General features: G+C 50.3%; 2 protein-coding genes across 3 annotated transcripts in view; both read right to left on the bottom strand.

The window, feature by feature from the left end:
* Positions 1–2,089: 2,089 nt before the first annotated feature.
* Positions 2,090–26,196, bottom strand: part of LOC119696422 (olfactory receptor 1G1-like) — a 121,142-nt gene continuing 97,035 nt past the window's right edge. The window contains exons 1-3 of one of the 2 annotated variants that reach the window (XM_038126156.1): positions 4,432–4,893; positions 2,894–3,209; positions 2,090–2,533 (exon numbers count right to left, since the gene is read on the bottom strand). In XM_038126156.1, the coding sequence (XP_037982084.1) occupies positions 2,254–2,533; positions 2,894–3,186 (573 nt within the window). In that variant the 5' untranslated portion in view covers positions 3,187–3,209; positions 4,432–4,893 and the 3' untranslated portion in view covers positions 2,090–2,253. Of the gene's footprint in view, positions 2,534–2,892; positions 3,210–4,431; positions 4,894–26,196 lie in introns of those variants that run through there. The other variant, XM_038126155.1, reaches the window with a different exon arrangement.
* LOC119696320 (olfactory receptor 14C36-like) lies at positions 19,547–20,479 on the bottom strand. The gene has a single exon (XM_038126021.1). The coding sequence runs from the start codon at positions 20,477–20,479 to the stop codon at positions 19,547–19,549; it is 933 nt and encodes a 310-aa protein (XP_037981949.1).

Consider the following 26,196-nt stretch of genomic DNA (forward strand, 5'->3'; position numbering starts at 1 on the left):
ACGGCCCCTGTGTCGTGGTGCCCACAGCAGCCTTGGGGCTCTGTGCCCCGTGGCCTCCCTGCTGGGCAGCCTCTGCCAGCTCCTGCAGAGCCCCTGGCACCTGTGGGGCTGCACAGACAGCCCAGCCCCGGGCTCTGCCGGCCTCTGGGCCAGCAGAGAGGCAGCCAGGGCTGGCCATGGCCGGGAACAGGCCCTGAGCCCCGCAGGAGGATGGAGCTGGGCCACAGCCAAACTCACCTCCTAAAGCACTCTGAATAGATATGAAAATCAAGACCCTTCATGGCTGAAAACCAACAACACTTTGTGCCCGACACCTCTCCACCATTTCCCTCGTCTAACTCCTGGAATTCCTATGGATGAGGAATTGTGTGACGAGCAGGACCCAGGCAGTGATTCTTCCCCTGTATGTGGCACTGCTTGGACAGTACCTTGAGTGCTGTGTCCAGATAGTTCTGAGCACATCAATTTAGGAAGGACATGGAGGGGCTGGAGCGTGTCCAGAGAAGGGCAACAAGGCTGGTGAGGGGTCTGGAACACAAGTCCTTTGAGGATAAGCTAAGTGAGCTGGGGTTGTTTATCCTGGGATAGACAAGGCTCTGGGAAACAAGGTGGTGTCAGGGCACAGGTTGGACTTGATGATCTCCAAGGGCTTTTCCAGCCTTGCTGCTTCTGTGACTCTCAGGAACCACCCTTGGAGCAGTGGCAGGAGGAGCCCTGGGCCTCCTCTTCAGAAGCTCCAGCAGCCCAGGTCCCTCAGCTTCTCCTGCCAGCCCCAAAGCCCATCCTGTCAGTCCTGCAGAGCCTCTGCAGCCCCTCCTCATTGGCCAGAACAGGGAGCCCCACAGGCAGACACAGCAGCCCAGATGTGCCCCCCTGGCCTGTGGTGCCTCTGGCAAGGGAGCAGCACGGGGCACTGCAGCAGCCTGCAGACAATTCCTGCAGCGCTTGTAGGATGATCCTGCTCCCCAAGGGACGTTCCCCTGGTGCCAAGTCAGGAACTGCAGTGGGGAGTGGGGCCAGAGAGGAAAGGGCAAACAGGGATGGGCTGTTTGCAGGGGAGGGGACAGGGCTGGGCAATAGGAAGAAATCTGGATCAGAGAAAAGGAAAGAAAGCAAAGGTGAAGCAAAGGAAGTCCTCAGGGCTGTTTGGGGGTGGCTGCCAGGCAGCCCTGGCTCTGAGCAACAGCATCTGCAGTGGGACAGGAAACTCCCAGCTCATGGGAACAAACTTTCTGGCTGACTGCAGAGGCCATGACAAACCTGAGTGCTTTCCCTGCCATCTCCCAGCCCTTCCTGGCCCCAGGGGCTGATGGCATTTGTGCTCCCTCAGGTTCATGTCCCCACACCAACAGCATGGGGGTGCTCCCGCCTGCTGTGTGCAATGCAAACAGGGCCTCCTGAGCCAGAGCTGCCATGCCTGTGCCTGCAAGGATGCAGCACCTCTGGGAGCTGGGGGAGAGGCCAGGGCTGCAGAGGGGGGATGTTGTTGGCAGCTCCATGAGGACGCTCTGGGACGCTGCCCTGGGCTGTGCAGCGCACTGGGAATGGATCAGCCCCTGCTCTGCTGCTCCTTCCCGTCTGCCCCAGGGCCCTTGCAGAGCCCCAGCCATGCTGTTTGCCCCCAGCCTGCCCACGGCCAGCCTGGGGCTGCTCACGGGGCTTTTCTGTGCTGAGCCTTGGCCTGGGCGTGTTCTTGAGAGAGCCTGGGCAAGGAGCCTGGAGCCCCCAGGCCTGGCCTGAGGCGTCAGCGCTGCCCCAGCAGTGCCCATGGCCTGTCCCTGCTGCAGCCCCAGCACTGCCACCCCCAGCACTGTGCCCGGCCCCGAGAGCACTCAGGCCCTACAGCAACACCAGGGCCACCAGGGCAGCGGGGCAGGGCCACGGGAGCAGCGCTGGCAGCACCAAGTGCTGCTGCTGCTGGGCACAGCTGCTGTGCCAGCACTGATCTGCCCCCAGCTCTGCACACAGACATTGCTGCTGCAGCTCCAGAGAAGGGAACAAGAGGAAGATCTCAGGTGAAAACTCTGCTGAGAGATCCTTTAGTTCATGTAAACCCATGAAGAGCACAGCTCCTCATTAACCCTGTCTGTGGCCACAGGACATTCTGAGAGAAACAAAATGACAAATGGAACAACAAATGGCCCAGGTTTAGAGACAATAAAAAAATCTAAAACATAGGGGAAAAAAACCAAACCAGCTGAACTATCAAAGATGACTTTTATTACAAGAGATATGCAGAAATTGGCAACCGATTTACTGTTTCTGAAAGCATTCAGTCATCAGTGTCCACACGGCAGCTTTGAGCTCCTGGTTCCTCAGGCTGTAGATGAGGGGGTTCAGGGCTGGAGGCACCACCGAGTACAGAACTGACAGGGCCAGATCTAGGGATGGGGAGGAGATGGAGGGCGGCTTCAGGTAGGCAACTATGCCAGTGCTGATAAACAGGGAGAGCACGGCCAGGTGAGGGAGGCAGGTGGAAAAGGCTTTGTGCCGTCCCTGCTCAGAGGGGATCCTCAGCACGGCCCTGAAGATCGGCACATAGGAGAAAACAATGAACACAAAACAAGCAAAAACTAAAGATATGGAAAACACAAGAAACCAAGCTTCCCTGAGGTAGGATTTGGAGCAGGAGAGCTTGAGGATCTGTGGGATTTCACAGAAGAACTGGCCCAGGGCATTGCCCTGGCACAGGGGCAGAGAAAATGTATTGGCTGTGTGCATGAGAGCATTGAGAAAGGCACTGGCCCAGGCAGCTGCTGCCATGTGGGCACAAGCTCTGCTGCCCAGGAGGGTCCCGTAGTGCAGGGGTTTGCAGATGGACACGTAGCGGTCGTAGCACATGATGGTCAGAAGGGCAAGCTCTGTTCCAAGGAAGAAGACAAGCATAAATAACTGAACAGCACATCCTGAGTAGGAGATGTCCCTGGTGTCCCAGAGGGAATTGTGCATGGCTTTGGGGACAGTGGTGCAGATGGAGCCCAGGTCGCTGAGGGCCAGGTTGAGCAGGAAGAAGAACATGGGCGTGTGCAGGTGGTGGCCGCAGGCTACGGCGCTGATGATGAGGCCGTTGCCCAGGAGGGCAGCCAGGGAGATGCCGAGGAAGAGGCAGAAGTGCAGGAGCTGCAGCTGCCGCGTGTCTGCCAATGGCAGCAGGAGGAAGTGGCTGATGGAGCTGCTGTTGGACATTTCTTCACCCTGGGCATCACAGACTGTTGAATGAAAGAAGACATTGACAAGCTGGGACCAGCTTGTTTAAGTCAATTCTATGTATTGTATTTGGAATCACCACAAAATTACTTCTGTTCCTGTGAGGGAACTTTGCTTAACTTTTTTAAGATCGGGTTTGTGCTTTTGAGTTGCTGCCTCATCTTCAGCATTGCTCTCAGCCTGATCACTGGGGAGCCCAGAGGGAAAACAGGGCTCGCTGTGCCCCAGTGCAGTCAGAGCTGCTGACTTTGATCATTTCACCTACCTCTAGTTCAGGCTGATTGAATTTAAAACATGCTTGAAAAAGAAAGTGGACTTTTTGAAAGCTCCAATTTCATAGAAAATTACTTTAAACTCTTCTCCTTTTTTTCCCCTGCAACTAGATTGGAGGAGTTTTGAAGGGTTGTTCTGGCTCTCTGCTGCCTGGAGTTGTGCCTACTGAGAGCTGTTTCTCTCTATCCAGGCCTTGTCCCTGCCAGTGCTGCCCGAGCCCAGCCCAGCCCTGGGGGCTCAGCTCTGCCCTGCAGACCCCTCCCAGCACAGGGCACTGCCCAGGGGCATCTCCCTGGCAGCAGGGCCTGAAGGGCAGGGCAGACAAACAGAGATGCTGCAAGCCAAGGTGCTGCTGCTGCTGTCTGTAGGGAGAGGAGGCTGAGGAGGCACTTTCTGAGGGAGATCTGAGGCACATCTGCTGATGCCCAGGCTGACAGTGCAGGAGTGTCAGTGACACAGACAAAGCTGACAGCCCCTTTCCCTTCCCTTTAGGGGAAAGCTGAGAGCAGCCCTGGCCATGCAGCACCATCTCCAGAGCAGCAGGAATCTGCCCTGATGGGGGTGGCTCCTTCCACCTCCAACTTCTCCCCTGCAGCGTCCATGGGGAGCTGCCAGGCAGGCTGAGAGCTGGCTCTGGCAGGTGGCACATGCCCTGGGCTGGCCAAGAGCCCTGAGGGCTGCAGGAGCTGCTCTGCAGGACAGCCCTGGGCAGCCCTGGCTGCAGCCCCAGCTTCACCCCCTGCAGCCGTCCCTGGCAGCAGGAGCCGTCCTGCCCTGTCCCTCTGACGGTGCCCAGGGCAGCCCTGCTCTGCAGCACATCCTCCTCCTCTTCCTCTGCTACAGAGAAACTGGGAGATTCCTCCTGACCCATCTCCCAGGCTGTGGGGTGTGCCAGCTTCAGGAGATCCCTCCAGGAGCACAGGGGACATTGCCCTGCATCCACAGACTCACCATGTAGAGGGCTGTGAAGATCTTTCCCCAGGTGAAGTCTCAGCTCAATGTCTTCCCAATCCTGATTGCCTTCAGCCTGTCTCTGCCTGGCTCCTGTCCCCTCAGTGCCTGCAGGCAGAGCCCTCAGCCCTGCTGGGCTGGGAGAGGAGCTGGTCCTGGCAAGAGCTGTTCCTTTAAAGCTCAGCAGCACAGACACAGCACAAAGATTTTAATGAGCCTCTTGGGACTTTGGTGTTGTTTACATCAGACTCAGTCCCTGAGAGAGTCTTCAAAAAACTTCTCAAGAAATCAAAGTTAAATTGAAACTCCAAAGTTTCTTGAAGTTTTAATGGGTCCCACTGAGGAACACGACTGAGAAAGTGTCCCCAGGTTCCAGACACAGCAGAACACTGGAGGCAGTGATGAGAGCTGGGCACAAACAAAGCCAAGGTGTCTGTGGTGCTGAGCAAAGCTGGATGTGTTTCAGGAATGCCAAGGGCCAAGGCCTGAGCCCCAGCCCCTGGCCAGGCAGATGCTGTCCCTCCCTCCTTGCTCAGGGCTCTTCCCGGGATGGGCACTGCCATGTGGGGATGTGCAATGGCCAGGGCAGGAGCATGGGGCGGCCCCTGCCAGGCTGCTGAGCAGGGACAAGGAGGCAATGAGGCCCCAGGCCTGCAAGGGTCACTTGTCTCCTGCTCCTGCCTCAGGCCCAGGGCCAGCAGCCATGGCCCAAGTGCTGCCCAGGTTGGCTCTGTCAGGGCCTTGCAGCTGCTGCCCATGCCTGTGCCCTGTGCAGCCCAGGCTGTGCCACGGTGTCCCTGCCCTGCGCCTCTGTCCCTGCAGGCTGTCCTCATGCCCCAGCTGCCCCACCTGGCTGGCCCCTTCCTTTGCTGACAGCTCTGCCTCCTGCCTGCCTCTGCCTGCCCACACAAAGCCTTGGGCCTGACCCAGGCTCCTTCTGGGGGATGTATTGCACCACAGCCCTGCACTGGGAGGGAAATTCCTTTTTCTTTATGTGCAGTCTGGACCTCCCCAGCTGTATTTTTGTACAGTTTCTCTATCTGTCTGTTTCCAACTATGGGGAAAAACTTAACCTTTTCTGAATCCACCTTTCAATCCCTGCCCGGCCACTCCTGTTCTGTCCTCAGTCTCTTCACAACTGAGCCCTGGCACATCAGCCTCCATATATGGGTCATGTTCTTGAGGCCTGCAAACTCCAGCCTGGGAGATCTTTGGGCCCTCTCCAAGGTGCTTTCAGATGAAAACATTCTGCTCATAGTCTTAGAAAATCACCAGAGGCCAAGGCCAGGCAGAGCTGTCTGTCCTGGCAGCTTTTGTCTGAGAGCAATCCTGGGATAGATGGAATTTTGGCCGCCTAATTCCAATTTCTGCCATGGGCCCTGGACAAGTAGGCTGGTTTATTTCCATAGGAAGGAAGGCACAAGGTCCCACTGCTTCCAAGGCAGATGAGATGTGATCACCAAAGGCCAAGGCCAGCCAGAGATGGCAGGTTTTGTCTGCGACATATCCTTGTATACAGGAAAATTTTTAGGATGAGTACCAATTTTGTGTCTGAAAAGTGGGGAAATTCTTTTACACAGGAAGGAAAGCATGTAGCCCTGGTGTTTCATGGCAGATGAGAGGCAGCCCTTGACATTCCAAGATCAGTTGGACCTGTCAGGTCCCCCCTGGGAGGCCAAATCAGCCAGATCTGTTCCATGTTCCCCTCATTCCATGGGGCCCCACAATGTTCCAGTGGCCCCTTGATTCCATGAGGCCTTGAGGTGTCACAATGGCCCCTTGGTTCCACGAGGCCCTGAAGGGTCTTAATGGTCTCCATGGTTCCACGAGGCCCCACAGTGTCAGAGTGGTCTCTTGGTTCCATGAAGCCCTGCGGTGTCACCGTGGCCCCAAAGTGTCACAATGGTCTCCATGGTTCCACCAGGTCCTCACAGTGTCACCGTGGTCTCCATAGGGAGGAAACAACCGAGCCCCAGTGTTCCAGGGGCAGATGGGCAGCAGCCACCAAAGGCCATGGGCAGCCAGATTAGGCAGTGCTGGTAGATTTTGTCTGGGAGCCATCCTTGGATATTGGGAATTTTAGGGGTGGAATACCAGTTTCAGACATGGATGCCTGGAGGAGAAGGACAATTCTTTTTAATAGGAAGGAAAGCAGGAACACCGGTGTTTCAGGGCCAGATGAAAGGTGGCAATCAGAGGCCAAGGCCTGCCCGAACTCTCTCCTGGTACCGTTCGTCTGATAGGAACTTTTGGATATTGGGAATTTTTCAGGTGGAATCCCAATTTTGGCCATTTCTGCATTGATAAGAAGGATGACACTTTTCCATAGCTAGGAAAGCACAGAGCCCAAGTGTTTCAGGGGCAGAAGCAAAAAGAGAAGGCCCCTGAGAGGCAAAGCCAGCCAGACCTGTTTGTCCTGGCAGCTTTCGTCACGGAGGAATCCTTGGACATAGAGAATGTGGGAGGTGGAATCTCAGTTGTGACCATGGGCACCTGGTCGAGATGGATGGTTTTTCCATATGAAAGAAAAGTGCAAAGTCCAAGTGCTTTGAAAGAAGATGAGAGGCGGCCACCCATAGGCCAAGAGAGCCAGACCTGTCTCTCCTGACACATTCCATCTGGGGGAAATCCTTGGACATATGGAATTTTGGAGGTGGAATCTCAGTTTTGGCCATGGGCACCTGGATAGGAAGAAGAGTTCTTTTCTCTAGGATGGAAAGCACAGAACCCCAGTGTTTCAAAGGCACATGAGAGACAGCTCTTTGGAAACCAAGGCCAGCCAGACTTGCCAGTCATGGCAGCTTTTGTCTGGGAGAAATCCTTGGATACAGGGAATTCTGGAGGTGGATTCCCATCTTCAGCCATGGACACCTGAAACTGAAAGATGTTTTTTCCCCATGAGAAAGAAAAGCACGTGGTCCCAGTGTTTGAAGGGCAGATGAGAGGTGGGCCCTGGGTGGCCAAATGTCCTGGGTTAAGTGTGTATTCTATTTGCCATCTATTCCAGGTGGGGCAGTTATCTTCTGCTAACTGGGCAGTTTTCTTTATCTCTTCCACTACCCATCCTCCCTGCAGGGAGAAATCTTCTGTTAATGGGCCATTGAGTGTCATTGCATGACTGATCAAAATTACAGCATCCCATTGTGAGATCCTCCACCCAGAGAGAGGAGCCAAGCATTCCTACCTGGATATCATCAGAGATTTTGGGGCACCAGAGCTGCCTTTTCCTGCTGGATTCCCAGAGGAAGACCAGGCCTAGCTACATCACCACTGGATCTTCAGAGGAAGACTCCACCCTTCTACAGGATCACTGTTCCAACAGAACCACACCTGTCACTGCAGGGGGGCTGCACTCACCATTTAATGGGACTGCTACCAACACCCTGACCAACAGGCTGTCAGGTTGTATTCTGACTCTGTCAGTGCTTTTGGTTTGTTTGTACTATTGATTTGTATTTTTTCGTTTTCCTAGCAAAGAACTGTTACTCCTATTCCCATATCTTTGCCTGAGAGCCTTTTAATGTCAAAATTATAATGATTCAGACGGAGGATTTTTGTGTGCTGCTTTAGAAACCTTGTTAAGTGTCTCCATGTGGTCCAGCTTGGTTTGGGTGGCACGTGGTCATGGCTGTATTTCTCCCATTTGCAGGTCCTTATCTAAACATGGGTCCTATAACTACGGCTACTGTAGCTGTAATCCAGTTTGTTTTATGGCTTAATTATGTGAGGATTTCATGGATTTGTAACTGCCTCTGGAAGGCAGGCACATGGATTCAGAGCTATCACACACTGACTGTAGGGTTTTGGGGTTTTTTTAATGATGGTACTTAATGTGAGGAAATGACACCAGGGAAAATTTTCTCCCAGCCCTTTAACCATCTCTTTGGGTGTGCCCCAGCAGTTTTCAAAGGGTTCAGATCCACTCTAAATGCTAATGATATCATACAGCGGTTGGTGTTGCTGATAGGCCTGTTCTATTTAGCATTCAGAGATAAGGCAAGATTAACCTGGATAACCACCCTGACACCTACCCCAGAGACCAGGGATGCTGCTGCCCCAGAGCCTGACCCTGCCCCACAGCCCACCTCAGAAATGAACCACCCAGACTGGGTGGGTGTTCTGGTGGAGGAGATAGGCCAGATGCTGAAGGAGTACATTTCCCCAGCTGGTGAGAAGCCATCTCCCTGCCTCAAAGAGGGAGAGTCTGATGGTGCAGCAGTGGAACCCACAGATGTTACAACTGTCCAGGTTCCAGCAGAGCTGCAAGGGCAGTCACAGCCAGCAGCAGCTGCCCGTGTGGAAACAAGGAGGTCTAAGATGAAATCAGAGCACCCAGATAAGGGTAAGAAAGGAGGGCCCTCACAACCTGCAGGGGAGCCAATGGTTGAGATCATCACTGAGTCCCTGATGTACGAAAGTCTCCATAATCTGCACAAAGACATTGTACGACGAGGACATGAGGCTTACACCGCCTGGTTACTCTGCGTCTGGGACCTCATGGGAACAGGCGTGCAACTGGATGGTGGTGAGGCAAGGAATCTGGGGCCCTTGACCCAGGACTCAGGTATGAATCAGTTTTTTGTAAGGGAGTCAGGGTCCCTTTCCCTCTGGGAGTGGCTTTTAATGAGTGTCAGAGAGAGCTTTGTCCACAGGGAGAGAATGCAGGAGCACCACCATAGAATGTGCTGGAAGATCCTTGAGGAAGGGATCCAACAGCTGAGAGAAGTGGCAGTATTGGAGGTACTCTTTGGGAGGGATGGACAGCATGATATGACCCCAAGAAGGTCAGATGCACAGGGCAAAAGTGGAGTCTGGCAAATCTGGGGCCATCTCAATACACCACCTTCATTGCAATGACTGATGCCAATAACAACCGAGAGGCAGTGGGTTCTGTTGCCAACAAGGTTAGAAGTGATGAGAGTATGATCAAAGGCCCGATGCAGGCTCATGTGTCTGCTGTGATTAAGAGCCTCCAAGAGGAAATGAAGGAGGAGCTGAGGAAGAACAGCTCCCATATGGCACCAGTGCAAGTCACAGGCCCCAAAGTCAGAGCCCAATGTCCCCCAGCTAGAGAGAGACGGTACACCCCAAGAGCTGACCTGTGGCTCTTCCTGCATGACCATGGGCAAGACATGGGGAGGTGGGGTAGGAAACCCACTTCTGTCCTGGCAGCACAGGTGTGTCAACTCAAGGAGGGAAACACTAACCGAGGGAGTTCTTCCAAAATGAAAGTAGCCTCAGCCTCCCATGACTGAGGTTCTGGATATTACAGAAGGGAGGATGATCTCTCGGATCACCTTCAGGGAACCTCTAGTATGTATGCCCAGGAAAGAAAGAATAACCAGGGCTAGAGGGGCCCTGCTTCCAGCCAGGAAGAGACATGGGAAAACCGGGTCTTTTGGACGGTGTGGATCCAATGCCCTGGCACAGCATAGCCACAAAAATATGACACCTTAGTTGATACTGGTGTGCAGTGTACCCTAATGTCGGAACCCAGGACTCTCCTCTGGGTGTCCTGGATGGCCAGAGCCACTGGCAGGGGGCTCTGAGTCCCTGGCACGCAGCCAAAGACACACGTGGGGTTTTGATCTTAGCCCATGGAGCAAACTACTAACTCTGTATGAAGAATTACAAGCCACACACACACACGTTTAGATAGCATAGTAGAGATAATCACAAAGTGAAAGGAAGGATTTTTGAGTGCTGTACAGGGGGATTTTAAGCCTTGTACGCAGGGCTCCAAGTTTTGTACATGGGGGTCAGGAGATCTAAGATGGAGGGACTTGGGTGTGCCCTGTCCTCTTTCTTTCTCCTTCCTAACCTCCATGTCTTTGGTGATGTTGGCACTCACAGATTGGTTTAGAGTAGAAAGTCACCATTCAATATAGATAGTAGGCATTGGAGAAAAAGCATAAACATGTAGTACGTAATATATGATATAAAAGATAGCACCAGCCCCCTGGAAGGGCAGAGTGTGCCTTTGTCTGAGCTGCTGAACGGGCCACAGCAGCTCAGGGAGAAGAATCTTTTAGATAACCAACAATAAACAACCTTGAGACCGGACAACAGAAGACTACTGAGTCTTTCTTCGAAGGCACGGGTTGGAGGAGGGACTTTTCCATCTTTCGGGGTCATCCCAATCCGGGGGTGAAACCCCACATCTGGCGTCCCTGGGTCGGCACGACTGAAGCAAAGAGATAAAACCATCAGACGACCCCCAAACCCAATCTGGGAAGAAGGTACACTCCGAAGTTCCAGATAGAGAGAGCAGAGAGCCCGAAACAAAAACATCACCAAGACAAAATCGCCTCGAGATCAGCCCGGAGAGGAAGAAAACCAGAAATGCACGTCTGGAATTCCTCACCTGAAAAACTGCTGGATAGGGACCAGGACCATCTCCGGACCGACCTTGCGTTGATTCAGCTTTTGGTGAGAACAGTCAAAATTAAGAACATGGGGAAAGCATATTCCCAGGAACAACTCAGGGAGATTAATGGACATCTTTATCATTTAGCAACAGGGAAAGAAAACAAGGCCTTGAAACTTTTGGTTCCAGAGAGAGTAATGCTGGAGGAAATTTTGCGGAGTGCCGCGGGGGTACCTTTTATCAGCAGGCAGCAGAAATGACTCCCACCAGTCAGGGGGGAGGGATGCCTTCTTGCCATCCGCAAGAGAGGGAATCGTCTAGCCATCCGCAGACGGGGTTTACTGTTATGAAATTAGGAGGAACAGAACTGACTCTCACCAAAAGGTGGGGGGGGATCGTTATCACCTTCAGGACTTACAGGGTGCCCAGGCGCACCTCTTCCAGTTGCGGGAAAGCGCGGCTTGAAGGACTGGGATTTTGCTTTCTTTGTGGCTTGTTCCCAAGAATTGCAGCCCGCCACAGAGGCGACAGCAGGATGGGGGGCAGAGAGATTGCAGGACGGGAGAAGGAGCTGCTTTTCGGCGGCTGGCACAGAACCCATGCCGAGGTGGCAGCGGTCAGCCGGCAGCCTGGGGGGCCCGCACAGGCGGCCGTGGGGGTTGCGGAGGCTGGCGGGAGGACAACAGAGGCAGCGGGGGCACAGCGGCGGCAGCTGCAGCCGTGGCGGCGGCGGTGCGCGCATGCGCGGTGCCGGCGGCAGGAGAGGCAGCAGCGGCGGGAAGCACGGGCGCGGCGGTTGCGCGTTCCCAGGGTGCCGTGACGCGCTCCATGCTGAGAGCCCGCGCGGCCGTGAAGACGGCCGCCCGGCAGGCGGGGGGGCCGCTCCCACACTGCAGCGGCGCCGCTGGCAGGGCAGCCCACTGAGACAGAGCACAGAACCGCGGCGGATGCTGGTCCAGGAGCGGCAGCGCCAGTGCACGCGCGCGTGTCGGTGGAGCGAAACCCTACCTGGTCGGGGAGGGGCAGCTCGCATGTTGCAGACGCGAAATGGGCACAGACGGGACAAGAATCGCGCGCTCGGTTGTGGACGTTGGCATGGAGCCAGGGGAGGCGGATCCCGGTGGACAGCAGAGCAGGCACAGGCAGAGACGGGACAAGGTCAGGGCAGAGATGTCCTTCAAGGCAGCGCTCTGTCAGAGTTGCTAGGCAACCACAGCAGCCAGAATTCCAGGCAGGCTTTTGGGGAAAAACAGGTCTGGAAACTTTTCCAAGGGCAGGATGAGAAGTTTCTGAGAATTTTCACAGTGTTTTATCCAGTTTTTCAATAGGGTCAACTCCAGAAAAAAAAAAAAAAAAAGCAGCAGATGTTATATGGGGCAATTGGTTCAGTTCATCCACAGGCAGGTTCCACAGAAGTGATGGCAACAGCATTTGCCAGAGGACCATGATTCAGATGCAGAAGACATGGACAATGCCACAAGTGCAGAGCTCCATGTTCCAGTCAAACAAAGTTTCCTATGAGTTGAACTTCTAAACGGGTCTTTTCATATCAGTCATTTCTTGGGATTTTATTGTTTTTCTACTGTGAAAAATGCTTCCTAGGGAAACAAAACATCATGTAAAGAGTCTGTGGGGTCATCAGCTGATTTCCCAGTGGTCCAGAGTTCTAGGAATTGTTGGTATTGAGTTTGTAACCTTTGTTATTTTTAATTTTTATAAGTAATAATGATAAATAATGATGGTTGTTGATGTTATATGAATGCTTTAAAAAGATTATCTTGTGATAAGAATTATTGTTAAGGTATTGTTGTATTGTTAAGGTATTGTTAAGGTATTGTATTTACAGCCGGCTTTCATGTCTTTGTGTGATAATCTTTTATCTCTTTTGTGATCATCTGCAAGACACGTGTCTCTTTAGGATCCTGTCCTTTGATTTCTTAACAACTCATATGTTTTTTGGGTTTTTCTATCCAGATTGCCAGTCTCATGGTTTTTTTCAGTCATTATTACAGAGGTACTTCAGCAGAGAAATCAGTTGTAACATTAAGTTCTTAGGTTTTTGAGTTTCAATATTGTATTAGGTAATGAGTCTTTCATGCAGCTGCACTTCTTTCACTCTCAGTGTCCAGATCCAGGTTCACAATCCTGACTGTGATGAAGTTCATATCTCTGAAGAAGAGGTTTGTTGTATTTGAAGAATCCCTATCATGTTATCTCATGGTGTGAAAGATTTCTAATCCTAAGGTTTCTTATTCATAACTGTTGTTTTTAAGAGTTTTGTTTTAGAATGTGTTAAGTGATACTCACCAATTAGAGTTCGAGCTGTGGCCAAGCTTTAGCTCTACTTGGTGGAGTGATTGACAATCAACCCAGAAGTTTTCTGCATCAAAAAGTATTCAAGTCCTTTTGACTTGGCAATTTGACCATATATGACAGCTGAGCTGGTTTTGAAAGGAAGCTTGGAGAAACATGAATCCGGACATGATTTCTTCAATCTTCTGTTGTTTTAAGGTTCATCAGCTGTTGCAGACTCTGGGATGACAGTCTAATGTTGTGGTGCTTGATAATTGTGTGATTTCACACGTGTTATTGATAGTCTGTATTATTTGGTTGATTTCTAATTACTGTTGTATTGCATTTCTCTATGCAATTTTGCAAAACAGAACAGATCAAGGTTTCATTTTCACATCAAGACCTATTCTTCATCTCTGAGATTTTGAGAGGATCCTCCAGTCCCTGCGGGGACGTGGATTTGTTTGTGTTTTAACAGGTACAAAGTACAGGTGGATTTCAGTGAAGAATGTGAAACTGTATCGATCAGTGCGCTCCGACACAAATAATGGCAGTGATGCAAAGTCAGCAGGGAAAATCATCGGGGAACAGCAAACAGAACCACTCAGCAGAGCAATCTCCAGGATCCCCAGCGACCCAGACTTGGTACCACCCGGCTTCCAGTGCATGTTGGCAGCCTCCAAATTGACGTGTCTTTTGGATGACAGTCATGTGATGATACCCACGGGTGTCACTGGGACTTCTTGGAAAAGGCAGGAGTTTTTGATAACGGCCAGAGACAGGAGCAGCATCCTTGGACTTGTTGTTTATCTATCCATGGTTTCGGCAAAAGCTCTTCAACCATCCTTGACAATCCCAAAAAATACACCGATAGCCCAGGCCATGGTTTTGCCATCCCATGCAGAAAAGCAAATCATGCCAGTGTTCAACAAACAGGACTCTTTTTCTGGTGACCAAATGGAAATACATGCATCCTGGGTGAAACATTTGAGCCGAGATCGACCAATTGTTACCTCTCAGTGGACTTGTACTGAGAAAACAGTGATCATCACAGGGATGCTCGACACAGGGGCAGACATCACAGTCATCTCATACGTCTTTTGGCCCCGGGAATGGGACTTGGTTGCACCTTTGGGTTCTCTCACAGGCATAGGGGGAAGTTCCCTATGCACGCAGAGTGAGAACGCAATTGTTGTTACAGGGGGAAAAACGGCAATCATCCGTCCTTTCATCGTGCAGAGGCCCATCACAGTTTGGGGGAGAGACCTCTTGGCACAATGGGGACTGAAACTGGAATTGGATTTTTAACAGGGGTCACTGTGGCACTCACCACTCTGAAGTTGACTTGGAAACCAAATGATCCTGTTTGGGTGGATTTCATCATTGCTCGACCTTTTGAGAGGGGACAACAACATCAAATTTCCCAGGACTCTCACACCTGAAGCGCGAAGAGATCTTGAAAAGTTCACAAAAATGATCCAGCAGAGACAAGCACATCGCTTTGTGAAATCACTGCCTTTCCATTTGGCAGTGCTGGGAGAAACAGTATAACTGTATGGGTTGATTTTTCAATGGGATTCATCTCAAAGGGATCCTCTTTTAATGATAGAGTGGGGTTTTTTTTAGCTTACAGGCCCTCGAAAACAATCCTCACAGATCTGGAGATGATGACTCAGATAACCATCAAGGCAAGAACAAGGTTGCTGACAATGTCAGGCAAAGACTTTTCAATCATTCACTTACCTTTGAAGAAAAAATATTTTGAGTGGGCAATGCAAAAATCACAGGATTTGTCAATCGCGTTGTTAGGGTACCCAGGAATTTGTACAATTCACTTTCCAGCTCACAGAATGTTAAATGCAAAGATAAGTTTCAGGAAAAAACCAAAAGTAAATCAGGAACCAGTGGAAGGAGTGACAGTGTTCACTGATGGTTCAGGGAAAACTCATAAATCAGTAATCACATGGCAAAACACAAAAACAGGGAAATGGGAATCTGACATCGAAACAGTACAGGGTTCACCGCAAATTGTGCAATTGGCAGCAGTAGTCAGGGTTTTTCAATTATTTCAGGAGCCTCTCAATCTGATCACAGATTCAGCATATGTTGCAAATGTGGTCAAACGATTGGAGGGATCACTTTTAAAGCACACAGACAATGACATTTTATATTCATATTTATCATGTATGAGATCAATCCTAGAAAACAGAAAGCACAAATACTTTGTTACACACATCAGAGCACATTCCTCACGTCCAGGGTTTTTAGCAGAGGGGAATGCTCGTGCAGACAAACTCACAATGCCCATCTCACAGACATTGCCAGACATTTTTGAACAAGCAAGATCGAACCATGCACTTTTCCATCAAAATGCAGAGGCATTGATGGAATCCTTTCGCCTTTCAAAAAGCCAAGCGAAGGAGATCATCAGTGCTTGCCCAGATTGTCAGCTTGTGCAGCCACCTGCATCCACAGGAGCAGTCAATCCGAGAGGATTGGAAAGTCTTCAGCTGTGGCAATCAGACATCACAAAATACCCATCTTTTGGGAGACTCAAAAATATCCATGTTTCAGGTGATACATTTTCAGGGGCAATCTTCGCATCATTACATACAGGGGAAACCGCAGAACATGCCTGCAGACACTTTTTACAAGCATTTGCATAATTAGGGGTGCCACAAGAAATAAAAACAGATAACTTACACACGCAAGGTGCTTGACAAATTCTTAAAAAATGGGGAGTCAGACACACTTTCGGTGTTCCTTATTCTCCCACAGGTCAAGCAATCATTGAAAGAACACATCACATCCTGAAATCCCTTTTGGATAAACAAAAAAGGGGAGAGGCAGGTGTAACACCTTACATGTGGTTGAACAAAGCTCTGTATGTGTTGAATTTTTTAAATGGTTCCTTCTCAGAGCCCACTCCACCAATTGTCAGGCATTTCACGAACAGCACACAAGCAAAACTAAGGGAGAATCCTTTAGTTTTGATCCGAAACCCAGAGACAGGACAAATCGAAGGCCCATTCACATTAATCACTTGGGGCAAGGGTTTCGTTTGTGTCTCCACAGGGCGAGGGCTGAAGTGGGTGTCAGCAAGGCACGTGAAACCTTACCGGATGCAGACAAAAGTGGACACGGACTCAAGGAGCAAAGAAGAAAGCACGCAGGCGAAGGCAGACGACAACGCTGCAGACATCTCATCAGACGACAATTGAAATTTAGAGACTTGAGGGTTTTCTTGGGACTCAAGTGACTTTCGGGTGTTGTTGCATTGTGGGGTCTCTCGCAGAGAGTGAGGACATGGGCACGGGGTTTGGACAGATAGTGCTCATGTGCTTCATTCTCCTGCCTGTTGCTTTGGGCAATAGGACAGATTTTCCCGTGAGACAACCAAAGGGAAATGTGTGGGAGACTTTGGCAAAGGCAGCGGGTCTAGACAGCATTTGTCTGACTCATTCAAGACCAGGGAAACCATTTTCCACATGTTTAGTAGGTGTGCCAGTGAAAGAATGGCCGATCCCAAAGAACATCCCTTCAAAGGTTTTGAAATCTTTTTCGGATCCAGTGGAGGGATGGTGTGTTTGGACACAGTTCCTTCCTGTGGCTCACTTTGAACCTCAGGAACTGGACATCTTTGGGTCGACAAGGATGGAATTTTGTATCATATTTAATCCATTGGGAGTGATGGAGACAGATAACCATACGATAGATGTCACTCCAAACCAGCCTTTTTATAGAAATGCATCATCCTGGTGTAATTACACAAAGATGATGAGCAAATCATCCCTCCAAGCTCCAGCAATTTTGCCAAAAGGAGTGTTCTTGATTTGTGGGGACAGAATTTGGCCTGCTATCGCTGCAAAAATCAAGGGCGGTCCATGCAGCATTGGAGAACTTACATTGATAACACCTAATTTGAAAATTTTAAGGGAGCAGACACGCAGGGAAATAAGATCCCTTGAACAATATAGTCAAAATTGTGATGATGAAGTTTATACCTGGAACAAAGCTCGGAGAATTGCAGTAGCAATTTTCTCACCCCAAGTTGCATCAGGGGAGGCCTTGACACAATTGGACCACATAGCGTGTTGGTTGAGCAAGCATACTCATGCCATTTCCTCTGCACTGAGTGACATGTTAACAGACATCGACAGTGCGAGACAAGCAACACTTCAGAATAGGGCAGCAATTGATTATTTGCTGCTGTCACATGGGCATGGGTGTGAAGAGTTTGAAGGCATGTGCTGCATGAACTTGTCTGATCAGTCTATCCATGATAATATAAAACAAATGCAAAATAGCATCACCAAATTGCAAAAAGTTACAGGATCCTGGTGGGATGATTTCATTAACCTTTTTAGTCTTTCACCATTGTGGAGGGAGCTTGTAAAAATAGCCATTTATATTCTTGTAGGACTTCCTGTTCTTCTGCTTGTTCTGCCATGCATTTTTCTTTGTATTTGGCAGGTCATGAACAAAGTGGCAAGAGAGGTTTTTTTTTTGGTGCAAACAGGAGGGGGAGATGTCGGAACTCAGAATGTCCCACAGACATTCTCGGACGTTCCAGACCCAGGTCAAAAGCATCTGAGACCCTGGCATGCAGCCAGAGACCCCTGTGGTTTTGAATCTGACCCATGGAACAGTTTACCAACTTTGCAGGAAGAACAAGAAGTCACAAAAGTTTAGATATTGTAGTAGAAGTAGTCACGCAGTGAAAGGAAGGATTTCTGAGTGCTGTACAGGGGGGTTTTAAGCCTTGTACGCAGGGGTCCAAGTTTTGTACATGGGGGTCAGGAGTTCTAAGATGGAGGGACTTGGGTGTGTCCTGTCCTCTTTCTTTCTCCTTCCTAACCTCCATGTCTTTGGTGGTGTTGGCACTCACAGATTGGTTTAGAGTAGAAAGTCACCATTCAATATAGATAGTAGGTATTGGAGAAAAAGCATAAACATGTAGTACGTAATATATGATATAAAAGATGGCACCAGCCCCCTGAGAGGCAGAGTGCCTTTGTCTGAGCTGCTGAACGGGCCACAGCAGTTCAGGGAGAAGAATCTTGTAGATAACCAACAATAAACAACCTTGAGAACAGACAACAGAAGACTACTGAGTCTTTCTTCGAAGGCACGGGTTGGAGGAGGGACTTTTCCATCTTTCGAGGTCATCCCAATCCGGGGGTGAAACCCCACATTTATCAATACATTAATGGCAAAAGGAGGGCTAAAGAGAACCTCCATTCCTTATTGGGGGGATATGGTTACCAAAAATAAGGAAAAGGCTGAGGTACTTAACCCCTTCTTTGCCTCAGTTTTCAAGAATAAGTCACGTTGTCCTCAGGACAAGTGTTCTCCTGAGCTGGTGGATGGGCACAGGGAGCAGAACAGCCCCCTGTAATCCAGGAGGAAGCAGCTGGGGACCTGCTGAGCCACTCAGATGCTCCCAGGTGTCTCTGGGACCAGATGGGATCCGTCCCAAGGGGATGAGGGAGCTGATGGATGAGCTCCCCAAGCTGCTCTCCATCATTTACCAGTAGTCCTGGCTCAGCAGGGAGGTCCCAGAGGACTGGAGGTGCCAGTGTGAGCCCATGTCCAAGAAGGGCTGGAAGGAGCATCTGGGGAACTCCAGGCCTGTCAGGCTGACCTCGGTGCCAGGCAAAGTGATGGAACAGATCACCCTGAGTGCCATCACAGGGCACCCACAGGATGGCCGAGGGATCAGAGCCAGCCAGCGGGGATTTCAATATCTGCACTGATGATCTGCATGAGGGGACTGAGTCCAGCATCAGAAAATCTGCAGATGACACCAAGCTGGGTGTGAGTGTGGATCTGCTGGAGGGCAGGAGGGCTCTGCAGAGGGAGCTGGACAGGCTGGATCCAGGGCCCAAATCCAACAGAGTGAGATTGAACAAGACCATGTTCCGGGTCCTGCGATTTAGGCACAACAACCCCTGCAGCGCTGCTGGCTGGGGACAGAGCGGCTGGACCGTGGCCAGGCAGAAAGGGACCTGGGGACACTGATGGACAGCAGGCTGGACATGAGCCAGCAGTGTGCCCAGGTGGCCAAGAAGGTCAATGGCTCCTGGCCTGGCTCAGGAATGGTGTGGCCAGCAGGAGCAGGGCTTCTGTGCCAGCCCTGATCTGCCCCCAGCTTTGCACACAGACATTGCTGCTGCAGCTCCAGAGAAGGGAACAAGAGGAGGATCTCTGGTGAAAACTTTGCTCAGAGATCCTTTATTTCATTTGAAGCCATCAAGAGCACAGCTCCTCATTGACACAGTCTGGGGCCACAGCAAAGGTGGAGAGAAACAAAATGAGAAAAGGCATACAGAATGGCCGTTCTTTGTGGACAATATTAAAAATCTAACACACAGGGAAAAAAACCTACAACCAAACCAACAGGAACAATCAAAGATTACTTTTATTACCAGTGATTTGCAGAAACTGGCCAGCAGTTTACTGTTTCTGAAAGCATTCAGTCATCAGTCTCCACACTGCTGTCTTGAGCTCCTGGTTCCTTAGGCTGTAGATGAGGGGGTTCAGGGCTGGAGGCACCACCGAGTACAGAACTGACAGGGCCAGATCCAGAGATGGGGAAGAGATGGAGGGGGGCTTCAGGTAGGAAACAAATGAGGTGCTGACAAACAGGGAGAGTACAGCCAGGTGAGGGAGGCAGGTGGAAAAGGCTTTGTGCCGTCCCTGCTCAGAGGGGATCCTCAACACAGCCCTGAAGATCTGCATATAGGAGAAAACCATGAACACAAAACAACCAAAAGCTAAGAAGGAAGTGAGAACAGAAATACCAACTTCTCTGAGGTAGAAATATGAGCAGGAGAGCTTGAGGATGTGTGGGATTTCACAGAAGAACTGGCCCAGGACATTGCCATGGCACAGGGGCAGGGAAAATGTATTGGCTGTGTGCAGCAGAGCATGGAGAAGGCCACTGGCCCAGGCAGCTGCTGCCATGTGGGCACAAGCTCTGCTGCCCAGGAGGGTCCCGTAGTGCAGGGGGTTGCAGATGGACACGTAGCGGTCGTAGCACATGATGGTCAAGAGAAAATACTCTGCTGAAATGAAGAAAAGAAACAGAAATAGCTGTGCAGCACATCCTGAGTAGGAGATGTCCCTGGTGTCCCAGAGGGAATTGTGCATGGCTTTGGGGACAGTGGTGCAGATGGAGCCCAGGTCAGTGAGGGCCAGGTTGAGCAGGAAGAAGAACATGGGCGTGTGCAGGTGGTGGCCGCAGGCTACGGCGCTGATGATGAGGCCGTTGCCCAGGAGGGCAGCCAGGGAGATGCCGAGGAAGAGGCAGAAGTGCAGGAGCTGCAGCTGCCGCGTGTCTGCCAATGCCAGCAGGAGGAAGTGGCTGATGGAGCTGCTGTTGGACATTTTCTTCCCTCTGGGCATCATGGACTGTTGAAAGAAGACATTGACATGGTGGGAAAGATTTCATTGTGTCATTCCTATGCTTTTTTATTAGGAATCCCCTCAAAATTGCTTCTCTTTTTTGAGATAACTTTACTCAGCCATTTTTCTCTGAGCTCAGGTTTGTCCTCCTTCCTCATCTTTGACACTGCTCTCAGCCTGAACATTTGGGTTCCTAAATAGAAACAAGGCTCCCTGTGCCCCAGTGCAGTCAGACATGCTGGTCCCTACACGGGTACTCGTTCCTTATTTCACCTTCCTGTATTTCATGGTGACCGCACTGCAAATGTGCTTGAAAAAGAAATTGGACTTTTTGAAGACTCCTGATTCATTGTCAGCATCTCTAAATTTTTCTGCCTTTCTCTGTGCAGGTGGAAAGGGAAGGACACAAAGGGTTGGTCTGGCTCTCTGCTGCCTGGAATTGTGCCTGCTGGGAGCTGTTTCTCTCTATCTAAGCCTTGTCCCTGCCAGTGCTGCCCGAGCCCAGCCCAGCCCTGGGGGCTCAGCTCTGCCCTGCAGACCCCTCTCAGCACAGGGCACTGCCCAGGTGTGGAGAGTTTTGTGGACAGTTGGCTAGCTGAAAGAGGCCATTTAGATGCAATACCCTTGGTTAAGCAAGGAGATAGGTAAAGGAGCCAGAAGTCAGTGTCCATATAAGGCAAGGACACTGTGCCCTTGCTGCAACAGTAGAAAAGGGAGGATAGATAGTCAGCAGAAATCAGCTAGAAATATGAAGAAAAGCAGAAAAGTCGTAACAGTATCACTATAAGAATGCAGAAGTAGGTGTAGTCGATTGATAAGTAACTAACCAATAATGAGCTCGCCTTTTGCAATATGTATTAGCCTTATTAATACCAATATAAATATGCGTGTCTATCAATAAAGTTTGAGGCTTGTTGTTCATCATCGGATGTGCAAGTCTTCCTTTATCCGTCAAATGGTGACCCGAGCGACGTGATGGAAAACGCCCGCCACGGACGGATGAAGTAGGGTTGGGTTCCTATCGCAGGGGGAACGGTACAAACAGACCGGCCACTGGTTTGCGGTCTGCGGGCCCCAGGAGCTGTACAGACAGTCCTGGCCATACGTGCTGCCGGAGCCTGGGAAACCTGCAACAGCGCTGACGAAAAAAGGTATGGAGAGGCAAGCAGCATATGATTTATTCACTGCCTTTTTACAGAGAAGGCAAGTAAAAGAAATAGATTTGCATAAGGAATTGCCAGGATTGTTAGCTTATGGATATGAAAAGGGGTTTTTTCAGAATCCACATACAGTGCATGAGCTATCAGAATGGCGTAAATTTGGGGATAAGTTGTGGGAGGCTACGTTGGAGGATGATAAAACAGCGAAAAAGTTTGGGAAGTTATGGAAGGTTGTGCATAATGAGCTTTTACAGTATCAGGCAGAAAAGAAGGCAGCGGAGCAAGCATCGGTCGCTCAAGATAGAAATAGAAACTATGATAAGGATTGGTTTCAGTCTGCTCCGTTACCTCCTGCGGTTAATAGTGTTGTCCTGCCTCCCCCACCTCCTGCTTCCAATGCCGGAGCCTCCGGTGAGCCATCAGCGCCCCGTCAATCACTAACACCCCCGAAGGGGTCACAGTCCTGCCCTAAGCCACCTATAAATTCACCCCCGTCAGGTAATGAGCCGATTCCTGGGGCGAAAAGCGACCTAGCGGAGGCCATTGCCAGGGAACGGAGGGAGGCGTGGGCGGCGCTGGCCAAGGACTGTTTGGATAAGGGGGACAGGGGGTTAATGGAAGCAGCCTCAGCGCTGGCATTCCCGGCAGTTTTTCAACCGGTTGCGGGGGGAGGAATGCAGGTAACAATCACTGCTCTTGACTGGAAATTGCTATCACAGCTTAGAGCGACTGTTAGCCAGTTTGGAGTGACGAGCGAGCCGGTGAAGCAAATGCTAGATTACATTTGGAGTACGCAGATACTTTTGCCTGCTGATTGTAGAGGGATAGCGAGATTGATTTTTACACAACATCAGCAACTGCTGTTCAATGTGCACTGGCAAGCGCTGGTTAATGAGTGCGTAGCCACACCAAGACAGCAGGGGGATCCTTTGCATGGTGTGACAGCAGATGAATTGATGGGGTTGGGTGCGTTTCTTCGCACAGAGGCACAGGCATTGATAGGACCGGATAAGTGTAGAGAGGCTATGAGGTTGGTGAGGCAGGCTATAGAGCAGGTGAAGGAGCCGGGTGGTGTACCAATGTATATGGGGATTAAGCAAGGACGAGATGAAGCATTTGGCGCATTTGTAGATAGGGCTGCAGCTGCTATAGAAAAAGCAGGGGTGCCGGAGTATATGCGAGGTGCACTATTAAAACAATGTGCCCTTCAGAATTGTAATCAATCCACAAGAAACGTATTAGGCACTCTAGGGGCGAACTGGTCCATAGAGGAAGCATTAGAGAGGATGGCCCAAATCCCTATTGGGACCCAGGCATTTTTAGTGGACGCTATTAAACAATTGGGGGAGGGTTTTCAGGAGCAAGCAAAAGCCTCTCAGAATCAGGTGTTAGTTGCTCTTGCACCTCTCCGAGTCTCCGCAGCCGTAACCCCAGCACCGAGAAAAGGCCCGACAAAATGCTATCAGTGTGGGGGGAGTGGTCATTTTCGCCAAGAATGCCAAGCTGGAGGAGTGTGGTGCCAACATTGTCACTCGGACACCCACAACACAGCTGCCTGTCGCCGGCGATCGGGAAACGGACGGAGGAGCGCACAGGACAGCCGCGCCCGGACACAAATCGCCACCGTGACATCAGCGCCCCCTGCAGTCTACAGCCAGCCACCGCCGGCAGCCTCGGGCCTGACCTGGCAGCAGCAGTAAATGTTTCCATCGTAACCACCCAGCCACACAAGATACCTACAGGAGCCTATGGACCATTGCAGATTCAAGGCAAAACAATCGGCGCTTTGCTGCTTGGCTGCTCCTCAGCATCCATGATGGGATTATTTGTGTTGACAGGAGTGATCGATGCAGACTATACGGGAGAAATACAAATAATGGCATATACTCTTTTTCCTCTGGTTACCATTGCAAAGGGCCAGCGTATTGCTCAATTGGTGCCTCTGCCGCAGCTCACTGCTAGCATTTCCCCACGTGATCGGAAGGAGTGAACAGATTCGGGGTTTGGGTCTACAGGAATCACTTTGCTGACTATGAACTTAGGGGAGCGACCCCAGAAAAAAGTGGAATTAAAATTTCGGGGACAAATGATTGTCCTTATGGGACTGTTGGACACAGGGGCTGATACTAGTATAATTAGCCTGGAGCATTGGCCCCGTCAATGGCCACTTTACCCTTCAGCGGATACCCTAACAGGAGTGGGAGGACTCACCCTGGCCAGTAAGACGCCGCCTTTGCAAGCAAAGGTGGATGGACAATGGTTAACTACAGTTTTCTCGGTAGTCACATTACCACCTAGGGTGCAGTGCCTTATTGGTCGGGACATTTTGGCTCAGTTGGGAGTGGTACTGACCAACGAGCACCCTTTGGGGTAATCGCCATTGCTTGGACTTTCCCCATTCCACTCACATGGAAAACTAGTACGCCTGTGATGGTTAAGCAGTGGCCGTTAAAAGGGGAGAGTCTCATGCATGCCCATCAGCTGGTGGAAGAGCAATTTAAACAAGGACATCTTAAATTGTCTACCAGCCCATGGAATACTCCTATTTTTGTGATCAAGAAGAAGTCGGGGAATTTCCGTCTTTTGCATGACTTACGGGCAGTTAATGATCAAATGGAACCAATGGGGGCCTTGCAGCCTGGTTTGCCAAACCCTGCTATGATTCCACAGGGGTGGCCATTGCTAATTATAGACTTAAAGGACTGCTTTTTCACAATAGCCTTGCACCCACAGGACACTAAGAGATTTGCATTTACCCTGCCAGCAGTTAATAGAAATGGACCAGATCAGCGTTTTGAATGGACAGTTCTTCCACAGGGCATGCGCAACTCCCCCACTTTATGCCAGCTGTATGTAGATGCTGCGCTACAACCCCTACGCCAAAAATGGCCTCATTGTATCATCTATCATTATATGGATGATATATTGTTTAGCCAACCTGAACCGTTTAAGGATCAACAGGTGGAAATAATTCAAAAGGCGTTATTACAGCATAACCTGGTAGTTGCCCCTGAAAAGATTCAACGCTCAGCACCATGGAAATATTTAGGGTGGATCCTAACTGAGCAAACTATTGCTCCCCAAAAATTGGAACTTACAACTCACATTAAGACATTGAATGATGCACAGAAATTACTTGGGGAACTGCAGTGGTTGAAGCCGATAATTGGGATCCCCAACCACTTATTGGAGCACTTACGACCCTTGCTTAAGGGTACAGACCCTACTGCACCGGTCACCTTGACAATGACACAAAAGGATGCGTTGCAAGGTATTATTGACTGTATTAGTTCTGGGCAGGTTGTGCGCCGGAACCCTGATTTACCTGTTGATATTATCTTGTGGAATAGTCCTGTACATATTTTGGGTGCCCTATCTCAGCTTGAAAAGAAAACGGGGGAGCAGAGGATATTGGAGTGGCTCTCCCCACCATTACAGCAGCAAAGAACTTTAAGAACAAAATTGGTTGCGTCTCTTATTAAGAAAGGACGCCTCAGAACAATTCAGGTTACAGGAACGGAGCCAGCTGTAATACGGTTACCAATAAAAAAGGAGACACTTGACTGGTATTTACTGAACTCTGAGGATCTGCAGGATGCCCTCCTAGCAGCTGGAGCCGTTATAGAGACGCGCAAACTACACCCTAGCCCTCTCCAATGGATGATAGAATGGGACTGGATAACAAAGCCCATTCGAAGTCCGTCACCAATAGCAGGAGCTATCACAGCTTTCACAGATGCTGGCAAGAAGTCCAGAAAGGCAGCTGTGACATGGAAACAGCAAGGACAATGGCAGCAGCATCTGCTGGAAGCAGATGATAAGGACAGTCTCCAGACATTGGAACTTTTAGCTGTAGTATGGGCAATGGTTAACCTAAGAGATCCTTTAAATGTGGTAACCGACTCCCTCTATGTAGCAGGAGTAGCTTCCCGAATTGAGGATGCCACCGTAAAAGAAGTACAGAATAAAAGACTGTATGAGTTGTTATTGCAGTTAAAAAAGGCAGTCAGGCTAAGAACGGAGGCCTATTCAATTATCCATATTAGGAGTCACAAATGGGAACAGGGCCTAGGGGAAGGAAACGCGAGAGCTGATAGATTAGTGATGACTCCTGCCATGCAGACCTCACCTATCAGTAAACACGTATTAGCAAGAGAGGCACATAGCAAGTTCCACCAGAATGCAAAGGGATTAGCCAGAGAATTCAAATTGCCCATTGCAGAGACTAAAGCAATTGTCCGTTCCTGCCCCATATGTAGTCATCACAATGGGGGTCAAGGCTTAGGAATCGGGGTAAATCCGAGGGGGTTAAGTTCAAATGAAATCTGGCAGATGGATATTACCCATGTTCCAAGTTTTGGTAGGCTGAAGTATGTGCATGTGAGCATTGATACCTACAGCAAGTTTATTTGGGCTACTGCACAGACAGGGGAGAAAGCTGTACACGTGCAAAGGCACTTATGTAGTTGCTTTGCAGTAATGGGAGTCCCAGGAACAATCAAGACCGATAATGGTCCAGCATATGTAAGTACCAGGATA

This window comes from Motacilla alba, unplaced genomic scaffold, assembly GCF_015832195.1.
Source record: "Motacilla alba alba isolate MOTALB_02 unplaced genomic scaffold, Motacilla_alba_V1.0_pri HiC_scaffold_28, whole genome shotgun sequence".
NCBI lineage: Eukaryota > Metazoa > Chordata > Aves > Passeriformes > Motacillidae > Motacilla > Motacilla alba.

Bases quoted from the DNA above. Each gene is read 5' to 3' on its own strand.
- LOC119696320 (XM_038126021.1), bottom strand. From the start codon at position 20,479: ATGTCCAACAGCAGCTCCATCAGCCACTTCCTCCTGCTGGCATTGGCA.